The sequence below is a fragment of the Girardinichthys multiradiatus genome, chromosome 17 (genome assembly GCF_021462225.1).
Source record: "Girardinichthys multiradiatus isolate DD_20200921_A chromosome 17, DD_fGirMul_XY1, whole genome shotgun sequence".
Lineage (NCBI taxonomy): Eukaryota > Metazoa > Chordata > Actinopteri > Cyprinodontiformes > Goodeidae > Girardinichthys > Girardinichthys multiradiatus.
In genome coordinates, this window is record NC_061809.1 from 19,085,609 (window position 1) to 19,102,561 (window position 16,953).

The 16,953-nt window shown below is 38.8% G+C and overlaps 1 protein-coding gene across 5 annotated transcripts in view; it reads left to right on the forward strand.

Annotated features, from left to right (window-relative positions):
* iqsec3a (IQ motif and Sec7 domain ArfGEF 3a) overlaps window positions 1-16,953 on the forward strand; it is a 164,886-nt gene extending 147,933 nt beyond the window's left edge. For 2 of the 5 annotated variants that reach the window (XM_047389794.1, XM_047389798.1), the window contains 6 exons: window positions 2,341-2,440; window positions 3,399-3,557; window positions 7,582-7,674; window positions 8,472-8,519; window positions 9,316-9,359; window positions 11,958-16,953. In XM_047389794.1, coding sequence (XP_047245750.1) covers window positions 2,341-2,440; window positions 3,399-3,557; window positions 7,582-7,674; window positions 8,472-8,519; window positions 9,316-9,359; window positions 11,958-12,503 — 990 coding nt within the window. In that variant the 3' untranslated portion in view covers window positions 12,504-16,953. The remainder of the gene's footprint in view (window positions 1-2,340; window positions 2,441-3,398; window positions 3,558-7,581; window positions 7,675-8,471; window positions 8,520-9,315; window positions 9,360-11,957) is intronic. The other 3 variants (XM_047389796.1, XM_047389795.1, XM_047389797.1) reach the window with 3 other exon arrangements.

Genomic DNA, 16,953 nt, shown 5'->3' on the forward strand with positions numbered 1-16,953 from the left:
GCATGCAGATTGCATATGAGGACTGTCAGTGGGACATTTTCTGATTTTCTTCAGGGTAAGATTTTGTTCTTGCAATATAAGATGAATGTATTCTCATTGTTTTGCAGTTGATCAAGAAGATTCACAGATTGTTTGCTCTGTCTGGTCTATCTGTCTCTGTAAAAGTAGTACTTTTATCTGAAACAATCTTTATAAAACCACACAAACAAAAAATCATTAAAATAGTTCATCAATTCCCTACTTAATCAACAAAATACTGTACTTACTTGACATTTTTATTTACAGAAACATTGTTGGATTTTATTTTTTGTCTTTCCTGCTTCAACTGAATTCAAGACAATTTTCTAAATACAAACTGTTTGGAACCAGCACACATTTTCTGATGTTTAGTGGTATAAGATGTTTAGCTCTTTTTTGACCAACTAATAGGCACTTCCTATGTGTTTTAGTTAGGAGAGATTGCATTCTTGCCGACCTACAATAACACCTGGTTAATAAACTGCTTTAGTGAAATTTCTTTCAGTACTCTATCAGGGGGTTGGAGAAAAGGCATAAAGGCGGTAAGGACGGCAGAGGTAGGGATGAGGAATAAATGTATTATGGATGAGCAATAAGGAAGTTTGTTGGTGGACATTATGGATAAGGGAAAAATGAAGTAGTGATGGTAAGATGGAGTTGGGGATGGACAGACAGTTTGGGGCAATATCTGCAGTAATATAGGCATTATTTTTTAGTCTGTCATGTTGAAGAAATCACTGAGCCACAAAATAAAGCTCTTAATTTAGTGGTCTGTCTATGTTCTGTCTATGTTCCAACTCTCACTCAGGAAGATTAGACATGGATGATGGAGTTTGCAGTAGAGCCACTGCTCCTCTGTATCAAAAGGAGTTAGCTCAGGTGACTTATGCATCTGATTTGTGTATATATATCGTGAATTACTTGGCAATGGCTTGGGGTCCCCCAGAATGAATGAATGAATGAATGAATGAATGGATGGATGGATGGATGGATGGATGGATGGATGGATGGATGGATGGATGGATGGATGGAGGCCTTAGGGAAATGGAAGGAATGAATTAGGTGGATAATGGAGGGAGGGATTAAAGACATAAAGGTTAGGAAGGTAAAGATAAGGAATAAAGCTATTAATACTTTAAGGTGAAAAATTATAGTTTTGCTGGGCAATTAGAGATGTGATTGAGGTGTGGTCCTGCTCCTGAAAGTTAACTGCATTAGCTGCAGCAACAATTATTAACCTGAGTCTAAGCAAAAGGCACAAAAACAGTATTTAATAGTATTTTCATGAAAAAAACATGAATAGAGATTTGAAGTCTGTTTGCTTTGTATTCACACATTTATATCTGCACCCAAAAGCTTGTTCATGCTGCAAAGTGTTGAAAGTTTAAAGCTGCTTTCTTTTCTGTGACAGGTGCAATGCACCACCTCCTCTAAAAGCTTCTCATCCGCTTTGTTGTTTTATAACTCAGAACTCTCAAGCTATTTCTTCTAATAATAGACTGTGCCAAATGTAGTGCATCCTCTAAAGAAAAGGTCAGTCCTCTAGAGAGTTGTTTCAGAAGCAGATGATAAAGGTTTGAGCGATTTAAAGTTACCATAGAGCATTGAGTGATCATATTTTTTATGTTGGGTTTAATTAATGTACTCATTACGAGACATCTGAGGATCATTTATCCAAAGTATTTAACTACACTAATAATTATGTCAAGCCCTAGTATCAGTATAGCCCTTTTCTCCTCTTTTTACCAATGAAGCATAAAGGTAAGGGATCTGCAAGAATAGACATCAGCCAATTTAAAATAAGTGTTGAAACAAGTTAGCCACCAACATCAAAGTTGAATTTTGTGCAGCTGAAACTACAGGTTACCAGTGTTGTATTTTTCCCAAAGAAACATTTTTGAGTGAAAGACCAGAAAGCAGAGCAGGAATTGCCTTGAAAAATCCTACCAAACAGGAGGAAAGACTGAAACTATATATCTGATTTGTCTCCTGTTCCACCAGCTTAAACATGTCAAGAGATGTTAAAGTGCCAATGTGATGTATCTGTTTGATACCACTTGCCTGGAAAATTATACCAAACAGTATCATTGTGAAACCGATTTGCCTCATTTTTCTCTATTTGGAGGGCAATTCAGTGAAAATGATCCACAGCATCTCTAATACATCTTGATGTAGGTTTGCCACACAATTATTTTTCATTCAAATGAAAGCATTGGGACTCTGACACACATTGAAGGTTAGAGTGAACATTAATACTGGCTTTGAACAAGGATTAAATGATTAAATAGTTGATATTTCTAAACAGTTTTTCCTGTCTTGCAGATTTTGAAGCTTTGTCCAAAGAAGAAGAGCTCTGCTGCCTATACTTTCTGCAAAGCTTTGGGCCTACTTGGCATGCAGTTCCATCTTTTTGAAAATGAATGTAAGTGACCGTCATGTCCTTGCTACTTAATATTCATTTTACAAATAAATTTGCTTCCCAACCCATCAAATATTGCCATTTAAGGTAAGGGCCATGACATGCAGCCCATTGTAGTATTTAAGCAAAATAGCAGAGGCTCTGAGATCAACCAGGCGTACTTTCCTTGGAAAAAGTATTTGATGGCACTTGAGATTCCATCAGCCTGCATACATGATACCTTCAGGTGCATGGAAGGACAAATGTTTCAGTGAGGCTTGTAGTTACACTTTGTATAAATCTTGCACACAAATACAAACAAAAAATATTATATATCCATATGTCAATAGTTTGGCCATTTGACAATAGCTTTACCAATTTATGAACACTTGCATCATATGACGAATAGACACTGAACCAAAATGTCCCATATTTTTCGCAAAAATTAAAGCAAACTCGGTCAAATATTTGCATTTCAGAGGCTGTGTAACTAGTTGCCACGAGACAAAAATAAATAAGCATACCATAAAAAGTCTGACCAATGATGCTTTCATTCAGAAGCAGTGGTTCTGAATGAATAAAGCACAACTTTGGAAATCCCCTCCTCAGTCTAAAACCAAATTACTTTACAGAATCTGTACACTTTTATGTTCAATTATTGTTTTTTTTTTTTTTAGATTTTGTAATTAACTAGTTAATGTTTTGTAAGCTTTAGGTATTATGCATTAATTTTGTCTTCTAAAAAGTCCTGAAAATAGCAGTAGATACATACATTTGTCATTATTAGAACTCTATGTCTGTGGTTCAGTGATTTGGACACAAAATATGAACTTTAAATTTAAATTTTAATCTTTAGCCAACAAAAGTTTAGAAAAATTTTAAGATTTCAGTTCAGGCCAATATTTATTTGTTATATTTGCAGCAACACCATACCTTGTTTTCTCACTTTTGAGACGGATCCAATCTGTTTTGAACTCCACAGACTACCCTCATGGAATCACTATCCTCTCCCCATATGGTTCAGACAAGAAGCAAGTACTCCACTTTTGTGCCCAAAGTGCTGAGGAGCTGCTCAAGTTTGTCGAAGACCTGAAGGAATCAATTGCAGAGGTGTCAGAGATGGAGCAGATACGCATCGAGTGTGAGTGTGTTTAAGTTATCAAAGCGACAGTTGACAGTTGTTAATTAAAATAAGTTGCTGCTACTAAATTAGGGAGAAGTGATGTTTTTTTTGTTTTTACTTATGCATGCATTTCTATTTTATTTGTTGTTCAATTGAATAATAATAGCCTTATGATCATTTTTCTAATCCTCCCTGCAACATTTTCTCACATTGTAAACAAAGCCACCATTTTTGGTGTGTGAGACTGTTCTCAAATATTGTTAAAACCAAGCAAATCAGAGATAAGACATGAGTTAAGAAATCGTTTGATTTGTATTAAACTCTGCCTTGGTTTGCTGCTCAGGCTACAACATGGCTGTGAACTGAGTTGTACAGGGTAATGTGCTTCTGAAGGTCTCTAGACAATAGCACAGTTCACCGTGCCTGTACTTTGACATGTATGAAAAGCCTTCACATCAAGCAGCTCTGTCCTGGCAGAGAGCATCAAGGAGAGAATTCTTGCAGGGATTCGGAGCAACTGCCTTACCTCTCCCAGCGAGGGAGGGCCTGCAGCCCAGAGAGTAAAAGGGGGAACAAGATGTAAAGAGAAGCAGAAGTTAACAAAGAAAATGTGTTGTTGGTTTGGTCTGAGACCCAGGTCCAGGCAACATTTACGGACTCCAAAGAGTTTGAAAGTTTACTGATACAAGTAAATTAATGAGAGTGTTCTTCTGGGTTCACAGGAGAAATCAAGGATTACACTTAGGATGGCAGGTAAGTTGTTATCATAGATGTCAGATATGTTTGAGATATGATGAAAAGTATGGATGAGACATTTGGCTTACTGTTGGAGAGGTGGTGAACTTCCAAGGGGAAAAGGTGACTTTACTCACAGAGATCAGCAGGAGGTGGTGATTGGTGCTTGTTGGTATTGATTTTCTTATTTGTTCCTCCAGGAGAAGACATGAGTGGCAATTGAACGCCGGGGGGCAGACAGGCAGGTGAGTAATGGTGGACTGTCATTGAGCGATACTGATAGCAAGAACAACAAGGCAGCCAGAAGAGCTGTGAGGAGTCTTGAGGTGTAAAACAGAGCACTGGAATCCAGGAGTGTGAATTGGAAAACTGGTTTCCTGAAAGGAGGACAACAAAGAAGCAAGCACAGGAACACCAAAGAATGCACAAACTAAGAAGTAGTAGGCCTGATCACTGGTCATGTAAGCAAGACAATCCGGCATCTGCCTTTGGGAATCCGCTGCTCTTTAAGTTCCTCCTGATTGGGCTTGACAAGCATCAGCTGTGAGGACGCACCTGCCGGTCACACCCTGCAATCAGAGGAGGTAGACACACACACAAACACATGCCTTGTGGATATGTCAGCAACTCCTCCAATGGATGCCCTCTGGTGGATGACCAGATGTAGAAGGTGCAGTTTTCAAAGTCGGAGATGAGATCAGGATCCAAGATGAAGGAACGGAGAAGTCAAGAGTGATTCCTTAACACCATATCCCTCCCAGTCCACAATGTATTAATAACAAAGGCCACAGCGCCAGACATCAACAAAGCAATGAAGGCAGGATGAGCATCCTGTCGTCATCCTGGCAGGTAGAGGGGACTTGGCCAAAGGGAACAAGGAGTTGGAAAGGACTGGCCTGATTTGAGAAACAGGAAAGGTGTGATGGAAGTTTAAGGCAGACAGTGACCCAAGAATATCGGGGAGAGTTTTTGAGAGCATGATTTTAATGAAAAGTATTTCAGCTGATAACCAAACCTTTTCAACAGCAAATTAGGTCGGAGCAGGAATGTGTTACTTGTCGATGATCTTCTTGTTAAAGGGCTGAAGTTCTCTGTAAGTTTGATTTGGTCTGGTTCCAGATTTTTTGACAGAAAGAGATGGGTTTTGACTCATTGGTGACTGGTGGAATCAAGAAAGGAAGATAGAAGAACAGAAGGCTGGTATCCAAGGGGTCTTCAAAAGGGGACAGACTGGAGGGTGCCGAGATATATAAATTGCGTGCGTATTCCACCCAGGTAAGGTGTTGGCTCCAGGTAGTCTGGATAGCACATGCACCAGAGACTGTTTTTGGTTCATGTGTTCACAGAGATCATTGCTTTGTGGATGGAAACCTGAGGTGAGATGGGATTTGACACCATGTGCGAAGCAAAAATCATTCCAAACTTGAGCTGTGAACTGGGGACCCAAGGCTATGGCAATGTGTGACTGGGAATGGAAAGAGGTCACAGGAGACCTGAAGGAGGGTGATAGGAAATTTTGTGTGTGGCAGTGATGGTACAGGCTGATATGTAGTCCTGCACATCCTTAGATGGGCACCAGAAACAATGATGGAGTAGATCTATATTTTGGCTAACTCAAGGGTGACAGGAGAAACGAGAACAGATGGAAGATAGGACATGGAGGTATCCTTGAGTAATCCCATCCAGGATCTGGTTCGTTCTGGAGTGCACGCTGGATAAGGCTCTCCAGATCCCAGGAGAGAGCCACCATAGTGCAGGACTGAGGGGGAATGGGTTCTGGTTTATCAGGGGTATCATCTAAAGGGGGACCGTAGCGAGAATGCATCAGGTTTAATATTTCTGGATCCAGGATGGTACGTGATAGTGAAATTAAAATGTGAGAAAACAGAAACCAGTGTGATTGTCGGGAGTTCGAGCACTGAAGAGACTGCAGGTGGGAGAGATTCTTATGATCTGTCAACACATTGATAAGCTGCTCAGTGTCTTCGAGCCAATGTCTCAATCCTAAATGTAATAATTCCTTTCTGTGGGTAAAAAGTGTTAAGAGGAGAAAGCACATGGGTGAAGCTTACCATCTGAGGGAGATTTTTGGGATAGGACAAAACCAACACCACAATCTGATGCATCCACTTCCACGATGAGCTTGGAGGCAGGATTGGAATGGAGGAGGATAGGAGCTGTTGAAGATCTTTTCCTCAATTCAGAGAATGGGCTGTCAGCTTCAAGAGACCAAAAAAAGAGCTTTTTAATGGAGTTAAGAGATGTGAGTGGAGTAGCAATCAGACTGAAATCCCTAAGCATCTGTAAAAATGAGCAAACCCTAGAACGCACTGCAGCTGTTTCATTGTGCTTTAAGTCAGCCAATGTTGTTGAACTTTGACCAGCTTTCATATCCCTGTTAAAGAAAGTATTTGCTGTGCATGGTACTGCCACCACCATGCTTTAAGATGAGAATGGGGTGTAGAGTCCAGATTTGTTGAGTGCCTCCTCCAGACTTATAATGGAACTCTTGGCAGCCTTTCTGATTAATGTTCTCTTTGCGAGCCATGTCTTGAAGGATTGGAGTATTTCCGATTTTGGATGATTGAACAGCGCTCCTTTAGATATTTAAGTCTTGGGTCACTGTTTTATAACCCAAGCCAAGTTTAAATCTTTATCCCTTATGTGTCTGGTGTGTCTGATCTTCACAATGCTTTTTGTTCTCTTGTTCTTTAACAAACATTTGTGGCCTTTACAGAAGAGCTGCAGTAGATTTTATTTACAGTATTTAGTATTTTTTCTGTTAGATTAAAAATCAGCTTCTCTACTTTGCTTAAGTTAGATAACAATCTTAGTTGCTAAATGTAAAGAAGTCTAAATAATGATGAAATCTGTTTACAACACAGTTTCATCCATTTTCATTGAAACATAATAAATACACAGCATGTTTACTTCTACTGTCCTCACATTAATGGTCATGATTAGCAGCACCTTTACAAAAGATAGTTTCAAAGTTTGTAAATAGAATCTGTTGGAAAGAAAACATTTAGCCCTAATTTGAATTGAAAGGACAGGCAGTGATCATCAAGTGTGAGGTTTAATTAGAAAGATGAAGAATTGTGTTTTGAATATGGATCTTATTGTGGGAGAGAAAGGCAATTGGAGAGTAAGGGCCTTTGAGTATAAAAACATTTAAATGTGTTGCCTTTTAAAAGAGAGTAGCAAGTTAATGTTTTTGCTCTTTGACATCACCATTCATCAATCTTTTTTTTTAAATCAGCCTCATGTCGATGAAGAGGGTAATTGTTTTGGTTTTCCTTCTTTACAGGGGAGCTGGAAAAGCAACAAGGAGCCAAGACCCAGTCAGTTAAGAGCAATGGGACACAGCTAGAGCTGCGCAGTAAACTGGGCTCCCTATCAGGTGTGTGTGTGTGTGTGTGTGTGTGTGTTAGAGAGAGTGAACTGCTTTTTAAAATGGCACAGGTACTGGTCTGGAAACATACAATGCTGATATTCAAAGAGGGAGGTGGTTATTCATTAGTAGAAATTCTAAAAAAAATATCTATTTCCTCTTCAGCATTTTCCTACAAATATTTCTATTTTGCTGTCTTTTTAGTCTACTTTGTTACATTTTTAGATGCAGACACAGTCCACCATTTTTGTGCTGTGTACTTATGGATTTTTAAAGTTGTCTTGGTTTAATCGATGGTTTAATCAATATCAACTTAATCAGTATCAAGCGATGGTTTAATCAGTATCAACTACTCTTTAAGGGAGGTCCTCAAAAATTGTCCTTTTACATGCCTAAGAAATACAGAGTAATTATGTCACTCTGTTTACTCCTAAAAACTGTGTAAAAATCTGATGTTAGATAGGAATATAACGAAAATGGGAAACATTGTACAGCGCTAACAAAAGTGCTCATACCCATTAAAAGCTTCATGTTTTTCATGGATTTTATGTGATAAAATAATAAAGTGAATGTGGGAGGGAAAAAAGCTTTGCTGGTCAGATGAGATAAAAATGTTATTTTTTGTCTACCTGCAGAACACCACATGTAGCAGAAAACTGACACTGAACACACTATCCTCAAAATTTAACACATCCTACATCCCATCTGAATAAGTTTGAGCTATTTTGCAAAAAAAAAAAAAAAAAAAATCATAATCCTGTAAATAACTACATCATTAGCATCAGCAACTACTTGTCATGTTTAAGGGGTTGTTGGCTGGACCAAAGTGCAGGCAGGAACTCGAGAACATCATGGTGAGTAAACTGATTTAATAAATTAAACAATAAACTTACAAAAGCTGAACTTAAAGCGTGGGCAGGCAAACAGGCAGACAAATGGAGCATTGGCATGGAGCAAAGTAATGGGCATGTACCAGTCAAAGCAATCAGTAGAGAATGAGTCACATCTGAGACCAATGAAGGGTGAGAGAGCTGGTTGAGAAGGGTAAGTAAACAGAAGAAGACAGAGAGAAATGTCAAATGAACAAAGAATGAACTAAGAACAAAAAATGCCACCAAGACAACGTAAACAAAAGAGATAAAAAAGGAGATAAATAAGCAAACTTAAACTCAATCACCTTACACCTGAAGATCATGATACTACTATGGCCATAGACACAGAACCCATAACTCTGCATAACTATGAAGCAGGGAAAAATAAATAAGCCAAAAAAACTTACTTCCATACCTAAAAATCTTTATTCTACTTATGCTGGTCATGTCTGCCATAGGGTGCTAGTTCTTCAGATGTGCTGTAAGCACTGAACACAGCATGTTGAGGGAATTTCGGATTTTAACTACTTTCTAATTGGATGTATTACTAATGACCCATTTTACAGCGTTTCCGAATCTCCCCTACTGAAAAAATGTACAATCACTCATCTTTGCTATGCACAAAATGTGCACTTGAGTTCCAACTTAAGGAACTTATGGAAAAAACTAATATATAACTATCCCTAATATACTTATTAGGACGCTGCAAAATAGCCTGCAGTCTAGTCTTACCACCAACATGTTGTTGACTCCACTGTTTTTTTACCCCCTTTCCTAGGAAACACAGAGATAGATGAAAGAAGTGGACACAATGCAGTTGAGGTAAGTGCTTTGAGATACATTTAAGCTCCCAACAGCAGGTAAGTCAGTAGATTCAGCATCAGGGAAGGATGAGATAGGATAAAATACCAGGTCTTGTCATATGTTTAGGACTAGAGGCGTCAAGCAGGCGTGGGTGAGGAGTGCATGAGTGAGTGAGTGAATGTTACTGGGTAAATTGCAGCGGGCATGTGAGGTCACCCAACCTTATTAGATAAATAAACTCAATGTGAGATGGTGGTTTAGGTGGGTTAATAAAATCATAGCTAATATGCGTTATGTCTTGTCTTTGTCCAAAAGTTTCAATTAGTTTCACATACTCTGAAGATCAGGATAGTAGCAGTGAAAACTTAATTAACATGGGAAAGTACAGGCGGATAAATTTAACAATTATTTGACCTAGAGTCACCACCACCCCGCCCTTTTGCCAGGGCTCCACGGGGAACATCTCAGGTGAAGATTTTGTGCAAGTAAAACAGCAAGCCAACTATTGTACCATCAGTCCTTATTCTCGAGGGTCCAGATGACCTTTTTGAGTCCTTTATGTGGCTGTGGAGTGAAGGGTGGGAGTAAAAAGCCAACTACAAGGGCCACCTTGACATTCTGTGGCTGTTTATTTCTACACAGCTCCTCTGTGATTAGTCAGGCTGTGGAACTTTAGTTCTGTGCGTTACAGAAGTGCCGCTTAATTTTTTATATTTTGTCAAATTGCAACCATAAACTTCAGTGTGTCTTATTTAGATTTTATGTGATAGACAAACGCAATGTTGCACATATTTATTAGAGGAAGTAAAGCATACAAGATTTTCCATTGTTTAGAATAAAAACCTAAAAGTGTTGTTCCCATTTCTATTCAGCCCCCCTGAGTCAATACTCTGTAGAACAACCAAGTTTTTGTGTTAGTCTCAAACAGCTTTGCACACCTAGAGACTGAAATGTTGGCCAATTTTTCTATGCAAAATAGCTAATTTTGAAACATAAATATGCTTTCATCCATACCATTCCTTTATAGCTGTAGCTGTATGTTTTGGGTTGCTGACCACCTGGAGGAAATATAGTCTCAAGCCTTCTGTAGCTTCTTACAGCTTCTCTTTTATATTTGCCCTGAATTCAGCTCTGTCCCATGTTACCATGAAGTCAGACCAGCTACCATCCCTGTTGATGAAAATAACTCCCACAGCATGATACTTCAACCACTATGCTTCACAGTGGGAATGGTGTGTTCATGCGTAGTGTTAGTTTTTCACCACAAAGCATTTTGCATGTAGGCCAAAAAGTTTCATTTTGGTTTCATTAAATAAGAGCACCTTCTTCCACACTTTTACTGTGACCCCTTACATGTATAGTGGTACACTTAAAATGAGACCAGGTTATGTTATAGTTTTTGTGTCAACGGATTCTCCTAGAGAGTACCTTGGGCTTCCTCCCAGCCCATCTAATTAGTGCTTTTCCTGCATCAACCTGTCAGTTTAGGTGAATGGCCATGTCTTGGTAGGTTTGAAGTTGCAAAGTCAGTTGCACAGTATTGTATTTAGAAGTATCGGGGTAAAAAGTGTGAATACAGATGCAATGTATTCATAAAAATATTGAAAACCATGTATTATTTTCCTTTTGCCTTAGAATTATGCTCTAAATTTTTCTTGTTCTACTCAATAAATCATCCAAAAATAAACTGAAGTTTATGGCTGTTGAATATGGCATGCATTTGTTCATACCTTGAACCTACAGGGGTTAGGTTAGCCTAGGCACTATGATCAGCCTAAATCTAAAAGTGCAATACCTCTATTCTGTCCAATAATAGTAGTAGAAGAATTTTAACTTCAATGCTTTCCCCTGTCTTTTATTTTACCTCAGATCTATCTTTAAGATTGTTTGAGCTACCTTCTTACTAACCTGCCATTCACACAACAGTAAATGTCATGGGTTGGTGGGGAGCAACTGAATGTCGAGGCACATTTATCTTAGAAACTAGGATGGTTTGCTCCAAAGAAAAAAAGAAAAAAAATCCCTCATACAGTCATAACTAGCATCTCATGGCAAGCTTTTCATATATTAAACTTGATCAGATTTTAGAGGTAAATGTGACATTATAAATTAATGTTTCCTGTAGACATCTGTGCTTGTGGGCCTGCTTACCTCCTTTCCTCTTTCTTCACTTCTTCTTCTTCATATGACCTTTGTCTATGTTCTGGTTGCCTCGACCCTGAAGTCCCCCTATGTCCACTGTCACCATAGTGCCACACAGTGGTTTGGAAGGGAGACACAGGAGGCCCCTCAGTGTCCTCCTTTGGAACCACGGGGCCACTCCTGTATAATTGCTCTTTCCTTCACTGCTCTTCTCCCTACCCCAGTCACACACTGGTCTTCCCAGCATCCGATCTACTGTTCCTAGCACCTGTGGGGGTGGAGTGACTGGAGTCACAATGATTTTACACCTTCACTGGTCCCTAACACCTAATTCCCTACGCATGCCCTGTGTGATTGTGTGTGTGTGAATGTGCTGCCACCCCCACAAAAAAAAAAACAACGCTTGGCAGATTGTAGAGGAGGAACCAGTTTTATAACATTTGATGCTGTTCTCTTGGCTGTTTTCTAAACTAGGTGTCAATTCACAACAGGCTTCAGACGTACCAGCTCAGCAGCAGCAGTGCGGCTCGGAGTCCTGAGAGCGCGGCCCTTCTTAACAGCCACGGAGAGCTGCTTTTCCAGCAGGGTTTAACACAGGGGCCGGTGCCTCCACCTCAGCACCCGCAGCTGCATTCCACGGCGAGCACCCCCGCCCATCATCTCCCCATTCAGCTGCAGCACCAACCCGCCGTGAGCGTGGCCGATCTACGGCCTGAGGCGCTCATCCAGTGCCAGCAGATTGTCAAAGTCATCATGCTCGACAGCAGTGGCCACGGACGTGTGGAGGCCTTCCTCAGACAGACGCCCACCCACCACCACTACCAGCATCACCACCACCAGCTGAGCCAGTCCGCGATGTCCACCCCCATTCGTTCGCCAGATGGCTTCTACGGCAATGATGGGCACCAGCCCCCGCTGCCTCCCCCACCTCCACCCTACAACCACCCACACCAGTATATACCCCCGGACCCTCGCCTCAGTCTACACCGGACCCCTAGTGGCTCTCGGAGCATGGTGTAAATAAATAGACGTATAATTTCACATAAACCTTCCTTCTGCCTATTTAACATACATATGTACATAATGTAAAGATGCTGTAAACATACAGAGGAAAGCTATAATGATAAAATAAAATTCCACTTATATGCATATATTTAAGGAAAATATTAAAATAATAACGGTTTTAAATCAGACTAGGAGAAATAAAGTGCATATATATATATATATAGTTTTACTCGATTGCTCATGTATTTTGAAATATGTAGTTTTAACAAATTTCTATAACTTTCACATTAGTTTTAACTCCTGCAAAAGGGGGAAAAAAAAGAACTATAGATACTAAATTTAGTTTGAGGGTGAATTCCTTGTCCACCTCCTACCACAAATGAATCCTTAAAACGTTTTGTGAAATTTCCAAGAATGGATGCTCAGCACTCCGACGACCTCCTGCTTCTGTTTTTTTTTTCTTGTCCCAGACCCCATGCCTACTTACTGTGCTGTATGTGCACGTGTGTGTATAGCTGATGCTTAATGGAAAACGTGCCAAAAATACATATGCCTCCACTAAACAATGACTTGTTTGCACTTGACTGAATGCTAGGGCTTAAAGAGAAAAAAAAAGGAATAAAACATTATTTAAGATAGTAGTCATTTCAGGCCTCTTCTAGCCACTTGCGCTTTTGCTGACTTATTTATGTGATGGAGGGCCTTCTTCTCTTCCTCTCAACTCCTTTAGATAAAAAAAAAATGAAATGGCTTTCTGCAAAAAGCTGTTTTTGTTTTCAAATCTTCATTTGTATTGTGTCTGTTTCACCAAAGAATACTTGTGGTTCATAGACCATAGATCTGTGGTTCTCAAACATTTTATAACAAGTACCACTTTAGTAAAGTTTTCTGCTTACCACCACACTGACAGACATAAAAACAGCAATGCATCAGGATTTGGAGTTTTTCAGTTGAGTGATTATGGGATTTATACTGTATAAAGAAAATAAAAATAAAAGATTATTATCAATTTGTACTGCAGGATTGTTGCAGAATACTATTTATGTGTGTGTTCCATATTTAATTTTTATTTTCCAGATTAAAATGAACATGAAGGTCAAACAAAGTTCGAATTTGAATTGGGAAAGTTGTTGGTATCTGACTAACCAAACCTCAAAATCCAATATTGCTCTTTTACATATGGTAGTCATTTTGATTACTTTTTATGATTTTAATTTCATAAAATTTTTCATATACAGTGCTGCACAACCTATTTTAAACATCATTAGGTTGTACAGTAGGGGCAGCGGGTTATTCCGAATAACAACCTAAGCAATCAAAACATACAAATAAATCAGCACAAATATGTCTATAAATTATATTATTTGTAACAAAGTGGAATGACAGAGTTCAAAAGTATTGAACACATTTACTGAAATGGTAGAAATGTCTTAGTTGGAGATGATAGCTTCTAGTCATGGTCCTGTATATAGAAACTAGTCACATACATTATTCAGTGGTGATTTTGGCCCATTCTGACACACCCGACCACAAACTTTACTGTGGGTATGGTATTTTTAGGGTCTTGTGCAGAGCTATTTCTCCTCCACCTGGTGTTTGCAATAACATCAAAGTGTCAAGAAAGTTCCATTTTAGTTTAATCTGACTAGATCTCTTCCAACATTTCAACAATCTGTCCAAACCTTCAAACAGGTTTCAACAAGGTTTTTCTCAAGCAATTGAGTCTTGTGCAGTGAGGGTTCATAGAGGCCATGATAATTGGGTAAATTACTAATTATTTTCTCAACCTCTCAACAACTCTTGGGCAAATCTGATTATTCTTTATTCTGTTCTTTACACTTCCAGACTATTTGCCCAGTGATGCTTGCTGGAGAATTCTGAAGTTTAAAAATATGTCTGTAACCAATACCATTAGTATGTTTTGCAACAATAAAGTTGTGGAGGTCTTACCCATTATTAGGTGCTTCTTGTGCATTATCTTGGCAATGGTAAAGCTTTTTACAGGCCATCAGTTAGGACTAAACCAGCTAACATTAATTTTCACTGATAAGTGGCAGGATTGCTTTCTAAATACCGATAGATTTCAGCTTTTTCTTGGGGTTCTATGCTTTTCTGCTCTACATTTTCAACATGCGTTCAATGCCTTTTTCTTTTGTCATTCTACTCTATTACATGTGACTTATGGACTATTTAGTTTTGATTTCTTTGTAAGTGTTGATTACATCAGCAGCAGTCCTCATTCTCATTCAATGGAATGAGAAAGTGTTTTCAAAATTGTGACTGGTAGTGTATTTACTGTTTTAAGTGAGCAGTAGCCTGGTCACTCAGAATGTTAGGTAGCAATCCCACTAGTTTTTGAACATGGAACAGGAACACAGTTAATAGAAACACTAATAGCTACCATACTAATAGTTACTGTTTTAATTTGTACTTGGAATTCTAAAAAATGTCCCCATTGCACTTCTCTTTTGAGACAATCCTGATGAAGTAGTTCTTAGCATGCTCATCTTCATTACTGTTGGGTTTTTAATGCCCTACATAACCTTGCAAAGAAAGGTTCCACATTTTCTTGAGTACCACTAAAGACATTAGTTGTACTTGTACCACAGTTTGAGAACCATGGCCACAGATCGTATAACATTTAGGATTTATAGAAATCAAAAACAACCATGAGAATTAGTTACTAGTGAACTACATTAAGTTAATCCAAGGAGGTCCATCTTCTTGATGGCATTAAAGAATTCATCTGCTTACAGAAGGGTATTGTTTCTTACTGTATGTAAAACCTTTCACATCTAACATACTGTATGTGTAACACTCTGTGATCAGTTGCAGTCTTGTCAAATGTACCCTTTTCAGGAATTCCCAACTGAATTCTTGCTAAGATGCATCTGATACAATTTTTTCAATGTTAAAATCTGTGTTTTCATTAATATGCCTTTGTGCAACCATTGTCTGTGTTCCCATTGGTGGATTACTGCCTGTTCTTCAGCAAAACTGTCTACGCCTTTAATTCCCACATCCCCAAGCTGTCATCCCGGATTCTTGACCATTTTCTCTTCTGTCATGATCTTTCAGACTTGACATTTTACAGGAAAAAAAGGCAAGAACTACATGCTGGTTATACTGCTTATTTTAAGAATGGACAAAAAAATGCAAATCTGATCTTTTTCTGTTTCACCTCAGCTTAGATTGTAAATACCACGTGCGAGTGGAGTCAGGGAGGACATGCAAGCTACCTTCAGCCCTTTTCAAATTGCCATCACCTGGTGGCGTGTCCTTCCTGCTGATCTAGGTGAGCATCTGCCCTAGCCCGGGAGCGTCCTTCTCTGAAAACTTATGCCCCACCAGGTACCGTGGAATGGATGTTCAGTTAACTCTGCTCCCATCTGACCTCCATGTGTCTGATTTGTTGATTTATAATCACACACCCAGTGTGGGAAGGTCTCTATCTCATCTTTTTGTCATTTTCCCCACTTTCACCTTGTGAAAAGACAACAGAGGCAGGGGGAACAAAAGCAAAAAGTGAGTGTGTGTTCCAGTAGGCATAACTGATGAGTGTTCATTCTAAACAAATCCATCCACCCTGTTGTTTCCATCCCACTGATTGCTTTTATTGTTTTTTTCATAATGCAATGAGAGGAATTAGCACTTTAAAAATGAATGAACAGCTCGGATGATTAGTTTAATACTTTCACTGGCTTGGAACACATTTTCAAAGGTTATACAATGAATTTTAGCAGATTACATTGAGTTATGATGTTCTGGATTATACACTGATTTATGATGATTGCACTCATTTGTTTGTTTGAATCAACTTTCAGACAAAAATAATGGATATTCTTGTTTTTGTTAGTTTTTTTTTTCATGCATGACATCTGTTTTAAAATGTATTGAATCCTGATTCCAAAATGACTTGATATTATCGGGCATGAGTGATATATTATGTTTTTGGTTTTTGATTGCTAACATCGCTGTGAGACTAAAAACAAACAATACGTTTTAGTGCCTCGTGACAAAGCAGTCGCCTGTTACATGGACATTATTCTGTGTCTTTTTTAATTTATCTATCCTGTTTTTTTTTTTCTCAGTTTGAACAATGTGTTTTAGGCATTTCAGAGCACCGATATGATGGGTGGGCAATGAACATGAACACAAGACAGACTAAATGGTTGGATTTGAGTGAAACATTCAATGTAGCAATTCGAAAGTGTAGCAAATGGAACATGTAAGGCAGAAACCTTTAAAAGGGCTTCGTCATACCAGTGTACACCTTCTTGAGTTTATGATAAATGGATCTTGATGGCCTATTTAACACTGTGTCTGTTCAAAATCATATAAATAGATACACATAGACATGTTTGAGGCTACCCAGGTGAAACCATCTTATCCGTCAGTTGAATCATTCCTCTACTTGTCTTTACAGTATATTAACTTGAAATTAAAGATTATTTAAGTAAATTGA